The 20,727-nt window shown below is 43.1% G+C and overlaps 1 protein-coding gene across 1 annotated transcript; it reads left to right on the top strand.

The window, feature by feature from the left end:
• Positions 1-1,770: 1,770 nt before the first annotated feature.
• On the top strand, positions 1,771-19,936 carry fst (follistatin). Its single transcript, XM_022252956.2, has 6 exons — positions 1,771-2,036; positions 9,022-9,219; positions 11,523-11,753; positions 12,149-12,373; positions 14,987-15,220; positions 16,634-19,936. The coding sequence occupies exons 1-6, from the start codon at positions 1,958-1,960 to the stop codon at positions 16,903-16,905; spliced, it is 1,239 nt and encodes a 412-aa protein (XP_022108648.1). The 5' UTR covers positions 1,771-1,957; the 3' UTR covers positions 16,906-19,936.
• Positions 19,937-20,727: the final 791 nt, after the last annotated feature.

The following is a 20,727-nucleotide window of genomic DNA, read 5'->3' as shown; positions in this document are numbered from 1 at the left end:
CAATTTCGCTTCTATCCTTTAACCCCTGGCCTTTCCTTTGACTTAGGTAGGCAGATGGGGTTCATTAGTCAGACTCACTGTTGGGGTGCGATAGAGCGAGGCACGGGTTGCTAGTTATAGGTGTGCTTTTGGAAGACTTGTCGCTCCTTGCACCAACACAATCGGTAGATCAGTGGCGTGATGGAGGGGGGGGTGTGAGAACACCTCCGCCCCCATCGAGGCTTGCTCCTGTCCCTGTGCGCCCCAGTGGAAGTTTGAAGAGGGAAAAATATCACAGTCTACGATATTGTGACCTCACCCACCCGGCGCCCCTCCATGAATGTAACCCAGTTCTCTTAGCGAATTGAATCCTATCTACTCTGATAACGAAAGACCAAGAACTTACCCGCTTAAGCCCTCATCCACTAGTGTCGGTCTAAAGGGCCTACCCATTAACTACCATACTGACAGTTGGATTCGAATTTCGAAAATTTCACCTCATTCTAAAATTCCAAGCTGGAGTTTATATGGGCTGTCAGTCTTCTCCAACATTCAATCTGCAAGGTGGCACTGCTTTTGTGTGGGTATGTCCTCATAAAATAAAAAATGGTCCTCGGTAGTCCTTAAGTCCGTGGACCTTTCCAGTAGCGTTACTGTGGTCTGTGAGAGTCACGTGGGGGACACAGTAGTAGATGTGATCGTATCTTCACATATATCAGAGTTCTCGTTGAATTCTTTTTAGTGAGGGCACCAATCCCTCGAATGGGTAAGCGGTACCTCATATTACTAGTGCCCGTTGCCTCAACTGTCCTGAGAAAAGACATATCTCAACGTAATGTTCAACCTGGTTGAAAATATCATTCATCAACACTTATGGACAAATTTTTTCCAAAGATGCTACAATTTTAATCGATTCAACTGACTTTTAGCATCGTTCTGGTAGAACAGCATTGCACAACATTATTTTACATTTCACAAGTATGTTTCACATTTGAAATGCACTACATCAAGCATCCAACAAACGGTATTAAACAGAAAGAAAAACAGATGCACAAGACTTTTTAAAATCGCGACAGCATCAAAGCATCATAGAAATTGAACGCATGTTAAAAGCTATTAAGAGCTTGAAGTCCAAGCCGTTGATAGAGGAGGCCCTTATACTTCACAGACCTGCGCATCATGTAGTCGCCAACCACATTTCAAGAGTTCCACTCGGTACGTGATTTTCTTCAGTATCACGACGACGCAAAGCGCATCATTCTCTACATTTCAATTTAACATTCGTTTGCTTCGTTGGGATGGTGAGTATTTAGCTCAGCGACGAACACGCTCACCGTATTTGTTTTGTCCAGCGAAGCGACGTTTAGCAATATCGAGGAGCGTCAAGGCGTCTGCCAGTGACCTATGTACCTCATGAGATTTTGCCCAGGGGCCTGTATTAATGATAAGCACTAAATTATGCACTTTTTCAATGGAATTGCCGAGGTATTTGCTGTGCTAACAAGTTTGCTAAGGATCCTTTAGCTTGGCTTTTACATGAAATTTAATCCAGACGTCGTCATGAATCTTTGCTGTCTGTTTTGTGACAAAGACGTGTAGGTATAAATACAATAAAGTTGTCTACTACGCCAGGAGCAAAGGACTCAAATAATGCTTGAGAGAGCAATCAAGAAAATGGTTGTTCCGCAGGTGAAATCAATGAGCGATCCTCTTCTTTTGCATCCTACGGCAGGAGAGGGCGACGCGTGAACTCCTGGCCTCAAAGTTCTCCGAAATGATATCATTCCGCGTCCCTGGACGTTCATACATGTTTTGCCGCTCGCCCACGAGCGTCTGATTGGTCGTCTGTCTGGCTAATGTCACCCCGTGGAAGATTTCGTCTTGGGGTAGTGAGCATAAAAACCCCACCGCACCTCCTGTTGGTGATAATACCTCCCATGTAGATCTCCGACAGCATTTCTGACGTATCTCAATCATCATGAGCACGCTAAGGTGGTTGCCCGTCGCAGCAGCCTGGATGGTACTACTATTGGCACATGGGCCGACATCCTTACACGGTACGTGGGCTATCAGTGTCTTTTTTTCCGGTACTGTCTATACCATTTGATGTCAACAAACACTTCCTCTCTTTACCCACGAGCATCTTGAAAGACAAACCAAAATTAAAGAGAGGCATCTGTGGAAGTACTTATGAAAACTTACGGATCTCTTTAATTGTTAGATATATCATTTTATGTGCGTGCAGTAACTTCCGTATATATTTATTTTCTAGTAGAAATAAAAGGCCGTGCACGTCTTCCATCATCATCTTGCTTAATGAAAATTCAATTGGCCCCTTCTGACGATTGGGTGTGTGCTTTTCGATTCATGCAGTACTTTGTTTTTCTTCAAACTGTTCTGATGTTCTGTTTGTGCACTGCATCGTGTATAGTTGTCTTGCTGAGGTTTGCCCTTTTTTGAATGTTTTTCTTCGATGTAGCAAATTACTTAGCTCGCCCATCTAGTTTAGGAAACGACATAATTCATCCTTATTTTGCATCTGGATACGCATTCGAAATTCCTAAAAATTTAGACTGTAGACTGGCAGAGTATAGAGAAACGTAGAAAACCTTAACTTAGATAAAACAACATAGGCCTTTAACAACGGCAGAACAGCAAACGACAATTTACCCTGACTGATCTGATCGATGCCTCACAATCTCACACCCATCGGCGACAAACATGTACCTCCCTTTGATAACTAGTCCTTGATACTTGCCTCTCTCAACGGAGCACTGTTAACTACCACGAAGACAGGTTCGTGGTAATAATACGAGTCACTTCGAATTCTGGTTAAGACTTGACTTTACACCAGGCAAAACGTTTGCAGTCTTTCTTTTTTTTGAATATAAAGCCATCATTCGGGGATGGTGGCTGTGTTAACCAACTACTTGACAGGCATCTCCAAGGCACTGAAGACATTAAAGACACCTTTAAAACATCTTTGTGGAAAAGTGGGCAAACTTTAAGCAGAGAAATTTCAAATTATGAAACGCATATTTTTCAAATGAGAGGAATCCTAGTTGCTTCTCTTCAATATAAGTGAATATCCACGCAGACACGGGAGATGGCCGGCAAGACCCCAGCACACGGCGGGCGGAACCCGACTCGTACAGTGGCGTGTGTTTCGGTACGTTATCGGGGTGGCCTAGTGATTGTCGGGTCGTTAATTAGATGAGCTCTTTTACCACACAGCGAGGTGTGAACTAATTGGAGCAATCAAACTAATTACTGTTTGATGACTACGCTTCAAGGACAGAATACAGGACAAGCGACTTCTATCACTCGTTTCTTGAAAACCTTTGGCCAACCAAAATCCAGTATGGCTCGAAAAAATGAGTAATTTGCAGAGTCTCAGATCTGCTTTGTGTCATTTATTTTTACAAAGTGACCATGCGCTTATTTCAACTGTGCTAGATTATCAACAGAAATAGGGACAACAACGGAACATGTTGAAGCTTATATATATATATATATATACATGTATATACAACATTTAAATTTTGTAAATTAGATGTCGTTACTCTCGGGTTACAGTTGATACAAATTCCCTGAGTTCTAGAGTTCCCTCTCCAACAAAATATTGGATGAATCACAAAGTTTTCAATCAGAGATAATTATGTCTTTTGCCTCTGGCACTGCGGAACTTAAGCAAGTATGAAAACGTATGTGACCACGCGGTAAGCAAGCTTACCCAGCCCGCATCACAAGCCACAATGGAGGACACCTCACCCACTGCCCCACCCACTGGTGCACCCACTGCCTCGTGCTTCCCCTGGAGAAAGGTTTTTCAAACTATACGTCACAACTCAAGATTACGAATTTACGACAGTCCTCTTTAAAACTTAGCACGGGAAAGGTCTTTGGAACTGGTTCAACCACTCAGAATTTCCTTGGAGACCTCTAGGTATGTGTCACAATTGGCAAACACATTTCGGGTAGTGACCGGTTGACACGAATGTTAAGACCTGCTTATGAAACCGTGTCCTCTTTCAGGTTGATGACATACTTCTGTCCCATATACCTCGCCAAGCGTAATATCCCCAAGCTCCCGTAATTATTCGCCTGTCTGAGTCCTCCCTCCAGAACCGACGCATTAATTGCGACATTCGCGGCGCTTGTCTCCTTGGCTCCGCGGTCCCGACTTATCATTCCGCGGCGCCTGGTTATTGCTCCCTTCGATTTAGAGCGCTCCACTCTCCCCCATCAGCCGCAATCATGAATGTTGTCCTGTACTTAAGTCATTTAACTCTGTACCGAAGGGAATGGTACCCTTTTGACGGAAATGAAGGAGAAATGGAGGACTTGAGAAAGCAGTTTCGGTCATCAAAGCGCTGGCGTAATTAGGCAGTATTTATCAGGGGAGTCATGCGCGAGTAAATGTCAAGATGTAAAGTGGGGGTAGTATAAGTCGAGAATGATCCTGGCCACATAATGACATCCGACCAGTCTGCGTGTCTGGATGGCACTGAATGGACATCGCAGGTGTCTAGTCCTTTGACGTCATCGCCAGTCTATCTTCGTACCGTCGCAAATGTACAGAACATCACACTGTCAAAGAAAAAAAACCCCTTCTTAAGTGTAGTCTTCTCCCTCGTGTCGTCACGGTGTGCAGTGTTAAAAGGATGTAATTGCAGTTTGGTGCCATCCACGTGGTGCAACTTGGTCAGTCGTTCCCCTTTGTCAACGGCTCAGCGAATTAGCGACAAATACGACTATGACACTAGAGGTCAAGGGGTACAACCGTTCCTATTTGAGGTTGTGTTTATGTCATACTTGAAGGTTGACCGGTTACGCTGAATGAGAAAAATTGGCAATAATCCATCCTGATCCCGTAGGTGTAGATTTTGCATTATTAGCTACTGCAGGAACACCCACTAGGACAAAGGAGGGGCCGTGCCCGGCCTAAAGAGGGGGTGGATGGAAGGATTAGGAACACATGCCCTGGGCCCACCCAGGAGTCGCAGGTGCGCCCACACCTGTCGCTGCTGGTAGGTCACTTGGCTAACCTCTCGATAACCTCGCCACAATGGTTGAGATATCGCACCTCGGTGTTCCCCTTCCTGCCTCCCTGCACACACACACAGCACATACACCATGTCATGACCGTGTGTTCATTTTTACAAGCGAGGAAGTCAAGACTTTGGAAATTCCTCATCGGTCGGACTGAGGCTCTGACCCGTGAACTCATTCCCAACATATCGGATCATGGAGGTAGCCCCTTTCAAAGCATTGTTTCATGGTTGATTTTTTTTAAAGCCGGTACTTCTGTACGTAGCAGAGGCAGCGATACCTGTCGTTGATTTGAGAGTCGATAACCCCATTGGCTATCGCCAAAAACCTGTTCAGAAAAATCGAGCTTGTATGACGAACTGATGTCGTTATCAGCACCTGTAAATGAGTACTCTTACTCTGGTCCTTTTAATACGAACATTCTGATTGCAATCAGTTGTGGATGGCAGATAGGACCGCGCAGATGGTTTAAAATGACCATGCACAAACAACTTTCAGAGATGTTTACACAACATCCCATCCGTCCAAAAATACGGGGGCAGGGACACGTCAAATTCCCCTCTAATGGTTAGTGATAATTGCACTCACGCTAAGGGTGACAGCAGAGCAGTACACTACCGTCTGGTGTAAATTGGCCGACCAACAAGAATCTGTCACTTTTCCCGCCGATACGCCCACCCCACCCACAGAAGTTTTGACAGTTTGGGGCTTGTGAAGTACCGTTGTTGTAAACCTCTAATTCTAGCCTAGAGTGGATTTCCTTTATTTCTAAAGGAAACTCAAACCATGTTCTTCCTCCATGCTCACACTGGACAGTATTTCCTATGGCGTGACGGCGGGGTCTAAAATTGTTCTTTTGTGGCTCTTTGCTCCATTCCCTGAAACTATTCAGAAAACTAGGATCTAGATAGTTTTGCACTTGATTGTCACAAGACCCCTCGGGAAATCACTCTCAAATCATAATCCAGCACGCTATGACACGTGTGCATGCACCAGGTAACCATTGCACAGCTGAGTATGTAATTTGACTTTTCTGACCATGAACTACTCCGGGGGCGGCCACTGCGAAAGGTCCCACATGTCTTCGCACCTCTGAGCTAATTCAATTTTCTTTTTTCACGTTCTCGCAGCCCGTAGAGAGCAAAATTCCCAAGCATGTTCTCTCATCTCTGTTTTCAGGTTATCAGTCATCACGGTTAATCCAACATGATCTTGCAAAGGTTTGGAGGGATTTCCCTTTGTTCCCCCGGGGGAGAACCTTGGGGGTCATTTCTTCTTTCTTTCTTTTCTCTGCCCCCATTTCCTCAGCTCACGGACCACCCAAACAAGCTACAGCCTTGCTTCTTGCCGCCCTCAGAAAAAAAAACCTCGTGAACTCAGCATTTGTAACTCTAACACACAAATTGAAAGATTGATGAATCAAATGTTCCGATTTCTGACCGAGGCGACACGGGCAAATTACATAAATCATCCGGGATTGGCCCAAATTATGTTTGGCGAAGGTAAACCACCCAGCCAATTATGCTGATACCCGACATTCGTGAATGTCATTTCGCTTGTCTGTGTAAACAAAGTCCCGACAATGGACATGATTTTTTTCTGGGTAGAACAGACTGACACATCATTGATTTTTGGGTTGTTTGATTCGAGAGATGCTATAGACCTCAAAGCGTCGTGTTTAACCAGCATTCGTAGGTGTACCGAGTACGCAGACACTTTGTAAATACCACCGCGTTTCACAGTTTGGACTACGAAGTATGTGTGGTTCTAGCTGTCTAGAAGACCACTAAAAAACATGGGTTGGAAAGGTTTGAGTTTGAACACTTGACCGCGATTGGACTGGATAGAACCCCTTTCCTTCAGTGCTTTGTTTGCATGATTGGGTACCGTTGATTGAAATAAAAACCAAACACATGCTGTTGCCGGGCCAGTCTGTTGGGGGAACTGAGGCATGTGTGCACCATGTGTATGTTGATAAAAAAAGGCGAATCGACTTGTGGGAGATTCTAGTTATAAAATGCATCCATAATACGCTAATCATGTTTAACTATAACAAATCATACTGAGTAATCCCTTTAAAGCATTGGAATTTTTACGTATGCGATTAAAATGCTTCTAAAACATTAATTGGGCATCACAATTTACGAGAGGTTTAGACTAGTCTCTGCGACGGTCTATGTCCATGCCCCCCATACGCCCCTATTTGAAATCTCGAAATGGCTAAGAACTTTACACAAGCCGCAATATATTTACTTTCGTTATTTCAGTCCAAGGAGAAAGTGTGTTAACAAACATGTTGTGAACCTTCTCACAAATGCTGTCTACATAACGCAGGTAGTGGAGACGTGTCGACTTGCCAAGGTCCACACGTTTCCCGCTCTCTGGAAAACAGCTTAAGGTGCATTTATGGGTTAGTAGCAAAAGGAAAGGAAGAGTCAAAGAAACAAACAAACATCTAGCCCCAAACAGTGTTTATTGTTCAAGAAAATGACTATTTTCGATAGTGGACTGTCCACACTATTATGCAACGAGACCACGACGAGTGCACCCCTAGTTGTCTCTTCCCCCCCCCGAAAATTTCAACCCAGTTATGCCAATCACTGATCACCTGCGAACATTATGTTTTGACCGCACTTTGGCATGAGATAAACAAATACACGGCTTTGGAATGATTTATTTATTCCTGAAAGAGCATTATGGGTGACATAGTGATGCACTTAAAGGTTTTCGACATACTTTCGCTCTCAACACATCTACACTCCACTGCCGTGGCGTATTTTAAGGACAGCTTATTAAGCGTGACAGGCCAAAAGGTTGGGGAGCGTTTGTTTTGAAATTATTGGTTTCCAGTCATCCGTATAGCTGCAGGCCGGACAAGCAATGAGGTGTTATTACTCAAGGTGTTAAAGGGGGAAAAGCTCATGAGCTATTATCTTCAAGATGCAAGCACTCTGACAATGTTCAAGATCCAAGTTTTTACTCAAGCTGATAAATTGCCCAATAAGAAAACAATTTACTGGAAACTATGTCCAGTGAAACGTCAATTAATTAAGAGTCTCACGGGACCGTAATGGAATTTGTCAAGAGAAACGGCTGCGGTTTGTCTGTAGATTCATATAAAACGCCAACATTATTCTCTTGCGCATTGTCAGACGGGACAAATAAGTTCTCGGTTAGGTGAAACTTCGATTCAGATTTTTTGTGAGTGTGATCATGTTTCACCCATCTTGTCAGACCTCATGTCTTTTATCAGTCCAAATCTAAAAGACCATATTCGGTTTGGGAAATTTGAATTCTTTTTGGTGTTCCCCATTATAAATTTTTGACATATGTTTTTCTTTTTACTAAGTTTTGTTTATATAGGCCTAGATGACAATTCCAGACTCAAATTCCTTCCTTTTTGGGGTTAGGATTATTTTTACAAAATCAATATGATATAGAATATAAGATTACTATGAAAAATCAAACCCTTAGTCTTCTTTTAAAAATGGAAATTTCAATTGTCATTCGGTAGACCCTATGCAATTATTTCAAATGTACATGTATAGTGCCCACTTTTCTACATCACGGCCCCCTTTTCTACGATATACTTTCTAATTATCTTCTGTTTTTCCAATTTCCTTAATTTTGTATGATTCGTGCTTTTACTTTTTAATGTATGTTTGTTTTTTGTTTTTTCTAATCAATAAAACGTAGAAAGAAAGAAAGAAAACAGTTCCCAATTAGGCATTCAGCAAGTTCTTATTCGCCGTATAGGAGGTAGCTGTGCATGACAGTGTTGCTACTCACACGATGCCCCTTTCCGTAGTCATATTGGGGTTGGGGTAAATTTCCTTTGCATATAACCTTCATCTGGAATTGTGAGTGCAATTTTCTTTGTCTGACCATTTTTGGGGACAGTTTTCAGTACTAGCTATACCCTAGAAGAGACACCTGAATACCTGCTAGGCCTAGCCTTGATAACATCCCCATATTCATCGCTTTACTCAGGTCTGAGTTGCTGGGCGCAACGTGACGAGGACAGCGAGACGTGCGGCCTGCTGATAGCGGAGAACATGACGGTGGAAGAATGTTGCGAGAACAATGGTGACAGCATCTCCTGGTCCAATCTGGACGACATCTCAGCAGAGGATCTCTTTAAGTATGAGACCCTGTACGGAGGAGTTCCGGACTGCCATCTTTGCGAAAGTAAGCTACGTGTATGTCGTTTGGAACATGGCTTTTATACCGCCAATTTGTGTTAGAAACAAAGAACCAAACACCCCAACAAACAAACAAACAGAACCAACTCGGCCTATACAGTCCCTGGGCTATCGTTATTAAAATGGTTGGCTGATTTATAACACGGTACAGTCAGTAGGCATTGCAGACGGCAACATTGTTCTTCAATCTCTCCTGCGAGGTTCACGCATAAATGATTTCAAATATGACTCTTCGCTGTTCGACTGACGGTGAGTTCATGTACTTGACGTAAGCGCGAGGGGACGTTAACGTCACCATCAGTCCTCAGCGACATTCGTCGAAATGAGACTCGTGAATTTTTGCAACAGTCTGCCACGGTCGCGTAATGTATGAATCGCTCCACTGAATCTCATGCAAGGGCTGATCCTCGGCAATTTTTTCAGGGGCAAACAACTAGGAGATTTCCTTCAAGTGACATTACTTAGGGGCGAGCTAAACAGAGAGCTTTCTATACGCTTTTGAAAGGGAAGGAAACGAACACTGCCCCCCTGCCCCAAAGAAAATCGCCTTTCTGTCTTTATTTTTCAAAAAGGTTTTGCCCTGGGGCTTCTAAAACTAAAATGGATTTGGAAACTTTTTAGAGGGTAGGGTGAGATTTCATGTTGCCGGGGAAAATACTTTGGATAAGTGAGATCGGGCAATAATTATGTGTGCTCTTTCCATTTTAAAATGCTGATTTGAGGCACGCGTGGGCGTCGTCAGCATGAGCATAAATCCCCGGGGGTGGGGATTTATATTCCCCTCTTTTTGACATGGGGGATGGACTATTGAGTCATCCCCCACGTTTTCCTGGTGAGGAAAAACCTACAGCATATTGTGAAGATTTTTTGGACTTCCCAGCAATATATTCAATATCATTCAAGGAAAAGGGCAATCAAAAAGTTTCAAATATGCCATTCTGATGTAAGATTCTGCATGAATGTAATACCATGGAGGAAGGACACAGAAGGAGTTTGAACTGCCTGGGCTACAACATCTGGCTAATTACCACTTTCTGGCATGCCCGGTATGTCCATAGCCAGAGCGCAGCGACTGCTTGCTACGCACCACCTGTTTCACACCCATAAGCCCCTTTTATACCCCATGATCATCGCCGCAATTTTTCGCTGGTAATCTGCATCCTTAAAACGTCGTGTACTGCAGTATAGGAAGTTGAATATACATGTACATGCAATTGTTGGGGCTTGGTATGATCTGACAACAACATCAAATTTAATGCTTGCTCATTTGCTAGTATTAGGCTGTGTGCCGTAAGTTTTCATGTGCAGTTATTGCCCTTATCGAACGCTTTCTTCTGGACTTGTTTTGGGAATAACTAGCCACGTTGTTTATAAGATTTTGTGTTTTATTTGAATAATTTTTATTGCTGAATTTACACAAAAAGGTATTTTATGAGATTTCATGATCGCTCCTTGTGATGAAACAGCGCATGTCGTTTTTCGTGAACTTAACAGTCATGTGGTGGTCAACATGTCGTTGGCCAGTCTTAGCCAAATTCGTACAAAGACTTTGAAAACTGATGTTTTGGAGTGACATAATAAAATTACAAACATTGCATGGATAATGGAAAAGTGCATCAAGATCTTAAAAAAAATTATTCACAACGGCAAAAGTAAATCTAATGCTAGACATTAGACATTCTTTCTATTTCCAGGTCACTGCGAATAGTTGCAAAGAAAACACCACAAATATCGCTAAGATATTACTGGCCCACTTGTCCGGCTAAGCTGCAGGCAGTAATCAGGCATTTTGGAACGTTTACTATTGTTCGTCTGACCGGGCGGCGATGATCATCGAGCACTTTGATGTGTGAGAGTTGTAACTCCTTCTGTGTCCTTCCTCCGTGGTTTTACATAAATATTGTATCGTGGAAATTGCCCATCTATTGTGTCAAATGGTGTCAGCCCCCCCTTCAAATTTCCTATCATTTCTCATTGCCCACCCACCCCCCATTTCCGGCACAGATCTGTGTCACTGGTCATACAGGATATTTTCCGAGGGAGAAACTTTTCCCAGGAGGGGATAAAGCACTCGTCGACGCAAATTAATATAGCACAAGTGGTGGCAACCGGGGGTAATTTTGAAGTATTTTCAATGGCATTGGTGGTTTTCAATCCCTTTTCTCCCTCCAGTTTTGTTTATCTTGTTCGGTTGAGAGTGCCCCCTCTTCCCCCTCCCTGCGAGATGCTCATGGTGTGAGGATTACTTTGACACCCATTCCTTTCAAAAACAAAACTGATTTTCTTCAGGAACTTGCGAGCAGACGACATGCCCGACCGGCCGGAAGTGCGTCGTGAAGAGCGGAAAGCCCCGTTGCGTCTGCAAGCCGAACTGCACGCATAACAGCACGTCGCACCGAGGGCCTGTGTGCGCCAGCAACAACAAGCAGTACAGGAGCATGTGCGCCTTCCTCAAGATGAAATGCCGCCAACAGGATGGTTACGATGACCTCCACGTGTCATACCTCGGAGAGTGTCAAGGTAAACTATTCCATCACAGTGTCTGGAACTTACTGGAAGCCATACGATGACTCTTTGGTAGGTTTCATGCATTGCCTACGCTCTTCAGGGTATATGAAAGACAATCTTATTTTCTTTGAATCCTCCAACATAAAGTGTGGAAACACGTTCAGAAGTCTTCTGGTCAATGGTGCATCAAGTGGGAAAGTTTCCCCGAGACATGTTGATATTTTGATATCTTCAGGAATTGAAAGTGCTGGCATATTAAAATCGGTAGTACCGGCTTTCTTTTAGGGGATACTTTCACAGAATGGATAGTCTTTTTCAAGGCCTAGATACACCGCTGCATAAACCCTAGCCTGTTTTAATAAAGTAACAGAAATTATCAGCTTTTACGTTTCATCTTACCCGATCAGACTCTTGCGACGACGTGGAGTGTCTCAACGACAAATGTTGCGTGGAGGACCAGCATGGCCGGCCGCATTGCGTGTCCTACAGCGCCATCACGTGTCCGGGCCCGTTCAGGGAAGACTTTGTGTGCGGCGCCGATAATGTGACTTACGAGACGCTGTGCCAACTCCGCCGGACGTCTTGCTCGAGGGGCAATATCATCTCTGTTGCGTACGAAGGCAAATGCGAAAGTAAGCCTATCATGTTAGCCAAGGACAGTTTGTGCGAGACTTTTCCCCATGTTTTCGCAGTTACAATATTGGGCCCACAAACAGATCAACCGAATCCGAAGTTTGAACAGTGATGCACCTCCCACTTGTTTGACAAAACCTTACCCTGATACGTACAGTTGACAAGTGCCTTGAACCAGTGTTGTAGTAAAGACCAGCCAGTCCGAGACCAAGACCAACCGACAGACCGAGACCAAGACCAAGACCGGCCGTCCGAGACCAAGACCACATTTGTAAATAAATGGATAGAACTCATCTCTGTACATTGAAACTGTGAAGATGGGCTGTAAACCACAGAACAATATGTATGCGTTAGTTTGACAGAATTGTCCTGGAATTTAGCAGTGTTTTTCGTTGTTCCTTTCTAGTTTGAATTCTTCAGTGATGTGTTTACTTTTTGACCTGCTCCGAATGTCGCGACATGCATATTGCATGCAATCAATGCAACCCAAAGAGACAATAAAATTAAAATAAAATTTCCTTTCCAACTGTTTTATTTCTCATTCATAAACACTGAGGAATTTCGCTTTTCACATGCATGTAACTCATCTGTTTTAAATGTTATGACAAGGTTCACAAGGAGACAGGCCTAGGATTTACATGTAGGTTTGGGCAAGCAGGTGAATTTGTGAAAATATCTTGAAGTAGGAAAAACATAATAACATTATAAAATAATGGGGCCTCAATAAAAATTAAGAACGAAACATAACGGCATTTCATGATTTTATGCATTTCAGCTCAATTCGTTTTAAAATGATAAAATTAAATCAATTAATTTATTTTCATTTCAAACTAGGAACTGTCATGCAAAAATGGCATCACATTTCATTAAAAATCAAACTTGAAACAGTTTTTGATTGTTTGAACATTAAAACGTTTAAATTTAGATTCTTCAAAAATTTAAACAAACATGAGGACTGAAAGATCATTCCGAGAAGTGGCGTGGAACACGTACATGTACATACATGGCAGTGGTGGCAGCGTACGTAGGCAGACGTTGTGTTCCTGCCTTATCGCTGATGCTAGGTTTTTCGTGCAGAAACACACACAGCGAACTTACGCACCACCAAGGCAAAGGCACGCGGCGACACACGTTGTGCCAAAAACGCTATTACGGAATGGTGTCTTGTTAGTCAAATTTGAGATCAACAAAATTGCATTAATAAGCGTCTAGCTACCAGACCACTCAATGTGACTAGGGGTTCACAGGTACCCCGACGACAACAAATCACATATCTTTCTAAGGCCGGTAACCAGTGACAATTATTTGGGAGGCTGTCACGCGCTATCTTGTTCCTGGAGCAAGTTTTAACTTTGCGCCCAAGTTTTTACCTTGGGTGCACATGTAATTCGCACAAAGGGTGAAGTTTGCGAATGACACTCTACTGCCAGCTGTAGCCACAACGAACGCTCATACGTACAGTCCTCAACGGCCGTACCTACGTCTTGCGGGGTCTCGATTCAAGTTTTTCGTAGGCCTACAAACAATCGAAATTCGTCAATATAAAAGGTATAAAAGGGTGCATAGTGTATTTTTCAAATTGTTCGTGTACTGGTCTGAAGCCGAAAATTCCGAGAACAGGAGTTGCGAGATCAAGACCAAGACTGATTCGAGACCAAGACCAGCATGTTCGAGACCCTGGTCTCGAGACCAATACCAGTCTCGACGACTACAACACTGCAAGGCTTGACCTAGGGATATCTATTAAGATAATGCCATGGAGATTCGGGATACCCATGCCGTTGACAAGGCCAGGACACAGTGTTATTCTCAAGCACAATTAATTGATTTGATGACACGGTTGCCATGTCGGGTTCCAACAAGGCTTGGTTCCTTGAGATCATCAGTGCCATGCTTGTCTTAGACGGATCGGTATAGGGAGAACAATGCTCTTTTCTAGAGGGCCAGTTAATTCCTTTGGCCATAGTTTCAAACACTGAAAAAACAGGAATTTCTCATCTGCAGATTCTCAGTTTGGACAAGTAAGATGGGGGCATATAGAAGTCCATGGGTAGGGATGTCCAACTTCCCATTAGACCAGGGGGTTGCTCAACGGTTTGTTTTTACATGAAAACAGGCAATGCCAGAAAATAAAAATCTTCTGTTCGGCAAGTCACTTTTATTTTTTTTTTAAATAATTAGGGTTTCTGAAGAAATATGAGTTCACAAAACTCAAGTAGAGACGAAAGGCACACCGTTAATTGACTCGAAGGCTTTTAGTTATAAATTTGTCAAGGGTGGCAATTTATTACCTTTGCAAAGGTTTCCCCTCAAGAGCAGATTAAAACCAAGTATAAAATTCAAGACGTCAACACCCAGTTTCAGGGTAACCACTTATTCAGTCATTATCTGGCTTGAGCGGAAACACCCCCCATCGGTAGAACAGAGCCAGGTTGGTCGGGAGTGTTCATATTGCTGGTGGCGAAACGATATAGTAACGCGTGCATTTCATAGTCGTTCGTGAACAAGAGAAGTGCATTTCCGACCAAAGGAGCCTTCGTTGCTGGGGAAAATCCAGCTCGGGGTTCATTAAATACTAGAACTGATTCTTTTTATGCCACCCTTTCTCTCAGACCTGACTTCCTGCAATGACACGATATGTGTGGACCGCAAGCAATGCTTCTGGGACCAGGCGGCCAACACCTCCCGCTGTATCCTTTGCAATTACACTTGCAGCGGCTGGGCGGACGAGGTACCGCTATGCGCCTCTGACAACCAGACCTACCAGAGCTGGTGTGCAATGCAGGAACACATATGCCAGACCGGGGAGTACGTGGAAATCGTGAGCTGGGGAACATGTGACCCAGGCAAGTTAATTTCCTCTTCCTAGAAAGATTTTGGCTTCCAAGAGTTGTTGTGGTTGTTCTTGACGATTTCACTCTCATTAATGGGAGCAGGTTTTGCTGACTGAATGAAAACGAATTAATTCGTTACGGTTGGTTTTGGGTTATGGGCATGTTATATAGTTGCTTGCCAAGTTTCTCTTCCGAAGTTGTAATGGGTTGGTCCAGTGTGTATCCATCAATCAGGTGGCTCGTAGTAAAACGCGACTTATTCATAGTCTAGGTCAAGGTTTCGCCAAAGGCTGCTGGAGGATGCACAAGCTTGTAGGTTGGAGACAGTGTTCATTATCACTATTTCCAATGCGCACAGCCAATAAACCATTGTCATAAATCATCCCCATGTTACCCCTTTAACCTCCACATGACGCCTAGAGCGACTGTCTCAAGTCGATGTTGCCATGAGAGATTGGCTGTGCTCAACAGCAACCTTGAGATCTGATCCTCCCTCGTTTACAGCTAAGGAGAAGTAGACTGTGCACTGTACCCGTAGGCAGTATCATTTTCATTTTCCGTTCGACTTCTCTGGATAGTATGAAGAGCGCCCTCTGATGTAAAAGCCGAAAACAAAAATCATTGAGCTTTCTATCTCCATCACACGTATCTGGTCACGCATGTATGTACGTGAACGGCGAATGTAGCAGTGGCGCTGTATGTTTCGAGCGTCAACGCACAGGATGTCTTGATTTCCGAAAATATCTTGATCCAGTACAACAACTTAAGCGTTCCTCGACAGTTTTATTTTTAAACATCAAGTTTTTTTTTAGGAAGGGAGTGTATTACTCCCTCTTAAATGGAAAAAAAAAACACCTCATAAAAAAATTTCACTGTTAAGTCCCTCTCTTTTAGCCGGGGGGGGGGTTCGGGCGCATGGAGTGTGTATGGTTGTCTTGACATAATCCCCAAACCTGTAGTTTTCACAGAAGGAGGGCGCTTTTATAACAGCTTTAATACCCAGTAGCCCACTAAGCACTGTGACGGTTATGGGGAAGTTTGAGATGAGCCTGAAAGTTTGACTACTTGTGGTCCAACAATCAAGCACAAAAGCTCCAACGCGAACAGCCCTCATACGGCAGCCATTTTGTTCCACTCATAATTGGTGACTTTCTCGGGGTTCATACCATGCTGATGCCGTCTCATTTACATAATGAAAACAGTTATTGATAACAAATAATGCAACCGTGCCCGAGGGCCGGTTCAAAATGGTCAATTAGATGTGCCATATGGTCCAAAATATCACCTTCATTGAACGGACGTTTGATCATAACTTCTCACGAATTGGCTCGTTTTTCATGTAGCGTTCACCTAATTATCTCGGGGCGGGGCTTCAGTTTCTACATGGAACATCTAACGATTTACAGTTGTTCCTTTTCATGACAGACGGACGCAACTACGGTTTAAGCGAGCCTGGTTCCGGAGAGTACCGAGGCTACGACCAGATATACTTCACCCCCAGCAGCAAACAGGTGTTGTCGGAGCTGCGCTCCAGCATGTACAGGAATCAAGAGCGAGACGACGACAACGCCACCACAACACAGCCGCTCATGACCACCACACTACAGCCCGACACCATCCCGCAGTACAACGACGACAGCGGGAATGACGGTTCCTCCCAGCCAGTGACGGAGGCTGCAGAGGACAGCCAAAAGTAGACACCGCCAAGCTGCAGTGTCTTTTGGACGTCCCAAAGTGCGAGAGGACTTTTTAAGCAAATTTAGACGGTATCAAGTGTTAGTGTGGAAAGCTGGAGCATCAAAGAATTGTTTGCAGAACCAGTCCGGGAAATTATAGGTTTTCCTGTACAATTTCGGAAAATATGTAAATGAATAGTAATAGCAGCATTCGTTTTCGAGCGAAATGGAACGAACATTCAAATCCCCGTTTCTATTTAACAAAAATTCTATTTCATTGAGGGTGCATTCAGTCGTTATTGCACTGGTTTAAAATGTTGACACTGATTTGTGCGCGAAATCGGATGTACCTCTGCAATCCCGCATTCATCTGAATTTGAACTCAATCTTTCACAGAATGTGCAGGTGATTTCCCGCGGAGTGTTATCTAAAGGTATGCCTGGTCAAGAATTGGAATTCGTTTGTGTGCTAACAAAAGTTATATTCTTAGAAGTGTTTAGTTGAATCGTTAAATGTTTGAATATTCATGACTGAAATAGACGGTTCGTGTTGTCTTTAAAAACATACCAGCTATTGTAATAATCCTATACAAAAACCGACACTTAGGCAACCTTTCCTTCTCAAGTTTTCGTTTTTGCCACAATCAGAGTTCACACTTGGCCTTCTTGCAGTGGCTGAAGGGGAAGATAAAAACAATTACAGACTTTATTTGGTGTACAGTTTGATAACAAATACACTATAATCCTTCATGAGTAACATTACATTCATTATCAAAATGGTGTCATGATTTCTGTAACCCTGTATATTTCTAATCAAATTGAATGCAAATTTTGTGAATTTGAATTACCGCAAATGAAAATGAATACTCAATACCGACGGTTTACGGTACAAGACAGATTTTCAGTAAATAACATTGCACATTAGTTACAATTGGCAACGAATACGACAAATCGGAAGCCTCATCAGTTTTTTGTAACCTGTCAAATGAAACATAATGCACATTCAATTATTTGAAGGATGCAAAACAAAGTCTATTACTCGTATCGTTAAAATGAAACCAGGTTTTATGTCGTTTTTCAAAATCCACGCCAAACTGAATTTTTATTTTACGAATTAAACAGCGCATTTTCCGAAGTTGTCCGGGAAAACCTACATTAAACGGAGACAAGTACACAGGCGCTTAACATAGAACCCCAAGAGTCCACCAAACAGACGCCTACCTCTCCATTATTACGTCATTACTCGCACCTGCCAATCAAACTGACTGAGCTTCGAGCCTCATATTTGATAAGACTTCCAGATCAGAGCCATATCTGAAAATCACATGCTGACTTTTTAGTACGTGATTCCTGGCTTAGTCAGAAGGTGGCCTGTCTATCAGTTCTTGTTTACCCATTTTACGGGTATAATGTTTCAGCCACACCCTTGATCAGACAACAAATCAGACAAATGACAGTATGCACCTTCACCGTCCGGGGGCGGTGTTGAATTTGTGGGATCCTCTTAATAAAAAGGACTATGAACAACGCGGGCGTTTCACAGTAGTGAGCCTCCGAGAATTTGCAACGCGTTGGCCAATCACAACGCGCGAAATTTTTCGACCATTTCTAAACGCGCATTGGGGCGAGAGATTGTGATTGGCCAACACGTTGCAAACTCTTAGAGGCGCACTATCGTGAAACGCCTGTATTACTGAAATGTTTATGAGCCAAGGGGCCCGGTAAAATGTGCTGATTGCATTAGACATTCGTCTGAGCACAACATTCGCTCTCCTTATTACTTGTGACTGTTGTGGTAGTTTGTTGAACCTCGATATGGACGTTTATAGTCAGCTGAAGGGCATTCGCTAAGTGCATCCGAAAGTTTTTGCAAACTAATACCACATTTCACAAGTGTTTGGTGCGACATCCAGGACGGTGGAGGAAACTCATAAGCTCAGTAGCTCATGCTTATTGTGCTGAAGTTAACTCAAAGTGGAACACTGTTAAAGCTTCCACTCTGGTTTGGTTTCATTCGTGTTATAAAATGGCTACAAGAAATTAAAATGTATGGATGTCCTAAATCTTGAGGTGTTCATGCTGGAAACATGGCAAGGTTTGGCGCCCTCTACTGTCAATGTAAATAATTACATTTTAATTATTGTTACGTGACTAGAATTTAGATATAGGGTATTTCTTGTAACTGTGGAATTAAAGGACTGACGATTCTGCATAGCAACACGGTGAATTGGTAAGCAGAAGAAAGCAATTTCGTTTGTCATTCATTAATGTCGGCAGGAAGTTAAGAGTTCAATGTAGTAAGCATTGCATATGACGATTGCACTATTCTGTCTGCGCATGTCAAAGACTCTCATTAGCGATATTTTGAGGCCGTTTATAGGCTGCTGGTGTGCTCATTAGGTTAAGATTTAGAGGGCAAATTATCCCCAACTCCGACATGTGGTAACAGCTCACTGAATTTGCTTTGCCAAGCCCATCTCTCGTCTTGACGTAATGGTCAACTATGATTCGACGATATGGGCATGTTTTTGGCGCAACCTTAGACATTTGTTTAATGACTCATTGAAATAATTATGTGATAAAAATAGTTGTCAGTGTCTTTTAGCTACGCTCAATAATCAAATCCTCGGCTGCAATTCTTCTCTTCTGACTATCATTTAGCGTAATTATGATCAGCTGGTTTAAGGAAACAAGATCAACAATAATGGAAACAAATATGGCTTTGAGATGCAACTGTGGGATTTATTGTAAACGGATATTTAACATACTTTGGGAAGTCCTGAATTTCATTTAACTGCACACATGACCTCTCTCTGGGCACTGTTTCAGAAAAATGTAGGCTTTATAAATCTTCCCCCCAAATGTCTTATTCACTTCATATAGGTTCAACTTACTGCCGTTTATAGCATCGTAATCTTCTTAATCAGTCTGCATAATGTACACATTGATTATTGAAATGGGTATACGTTATTATCAAATATCTGACCACTCGTGGTCCTACCTCAATAATGATATCATTAAACCAGTATGTTACATATTTGCTATACACTCCATATTGCTGGTATGTGGACTGTGTGATCTACCACGACGTACTTCGATATGAAGCATGGGGGAGAGGCCAGTGCTGCAAATGTGTGTACAGTGAATGACTAAAGCTACCCTCTAAAACTGTTTATTCGACTGAGCAGGTATGACTGCCTGCTCAAATCAAAGAGAGAGAGAGAGATTGAGAGAGGAAGAAAAAAACAAATCAAAATAGATTGTGTACTCGGTTCTATTCTGAGAAAGCTGAAATGAGGATTTCTCCAGGTCCGAGAAGGGTGCATTGAGAGTTCTGTTCATTTCGCATTAGGGGATTTTTTTTTTTAATTTGGCGAGTCTGCTGGTCGGTTAGTCGGACAATCTTCAGTCAGTTCTGTCAAGAATTGGACATTGCTTTCAAAGACGGTCATTCCGTAGTGGAAAGACAAATCAGGAGCTCAATGGACTGCTTATGCACAATTAAGCCTCACTATCTATCTGTGGGGATTTAAACCTGCATTTGGCCGAGCTGTCTCGCATAAGTCGGCCAAAACGGGCCCCTTAAAGCAGGGGGCTACGGAACCTAACATTCTAGTCCCAGGTGTATTTAATGTGTTTGACCCACCCATCTCAGGGTCGAGATCGAGGGTGCACTGGGGAATCTTAGAAGGTGGTTGTTACTCGGCATGTTTACAGAGATGACATGAGCGGCTGGGAACCCTGACCCTGCAGTATCGCAGATTAGTGTAGTTGACGAGGAAAGGGTGTGGGTGCATACAAAGGGGCGGATGCCTACCACGCCCGAGAATTCAGTTAAATTGAG

Source organism: Acanthaster planci, linkage group LG05 (genome assembly GCF_054643075.1).
Source record: "Acanthaster planci isolate LZ-2023a linkage group LG05, COTS_SCS, whole genome shotgun sequence".
Lineage (NCBI taxonomy): Eukaryota > Metazoa > Echinodermata > Asteroidea > Valvatida > Acanthasteridae > Acanthaster > Acanthaster planci.
The sequence above is the reverse complement of the archived record's forward strand: the minus strand, read 5'-3'. Positions and strand labels throughout refer to the sequence as shown.

Coding starts and splice junctions, on each gene's coding strand:
- fst (XM_022252956.2), top strand. CDS start 1,958: ATGAGCACGCTAAGGTGGTTGCCCGTCGCAGCAGCCTGGATGGTACTA. Junction 11,754..12,148: donor ATACCTCGGAGAGTGTCAAG/GTAAACTATTCC, acceptor TTACCCGATCAG/ACTCTTGCGACGACGTGGAG. Junction 15,221..16,633: donor CTGGGGAACATGTGACCCAG/GCAAGTTAATTT, acceptor TTTTCATGACAG/ACGGACGCAACTACGGTTTA.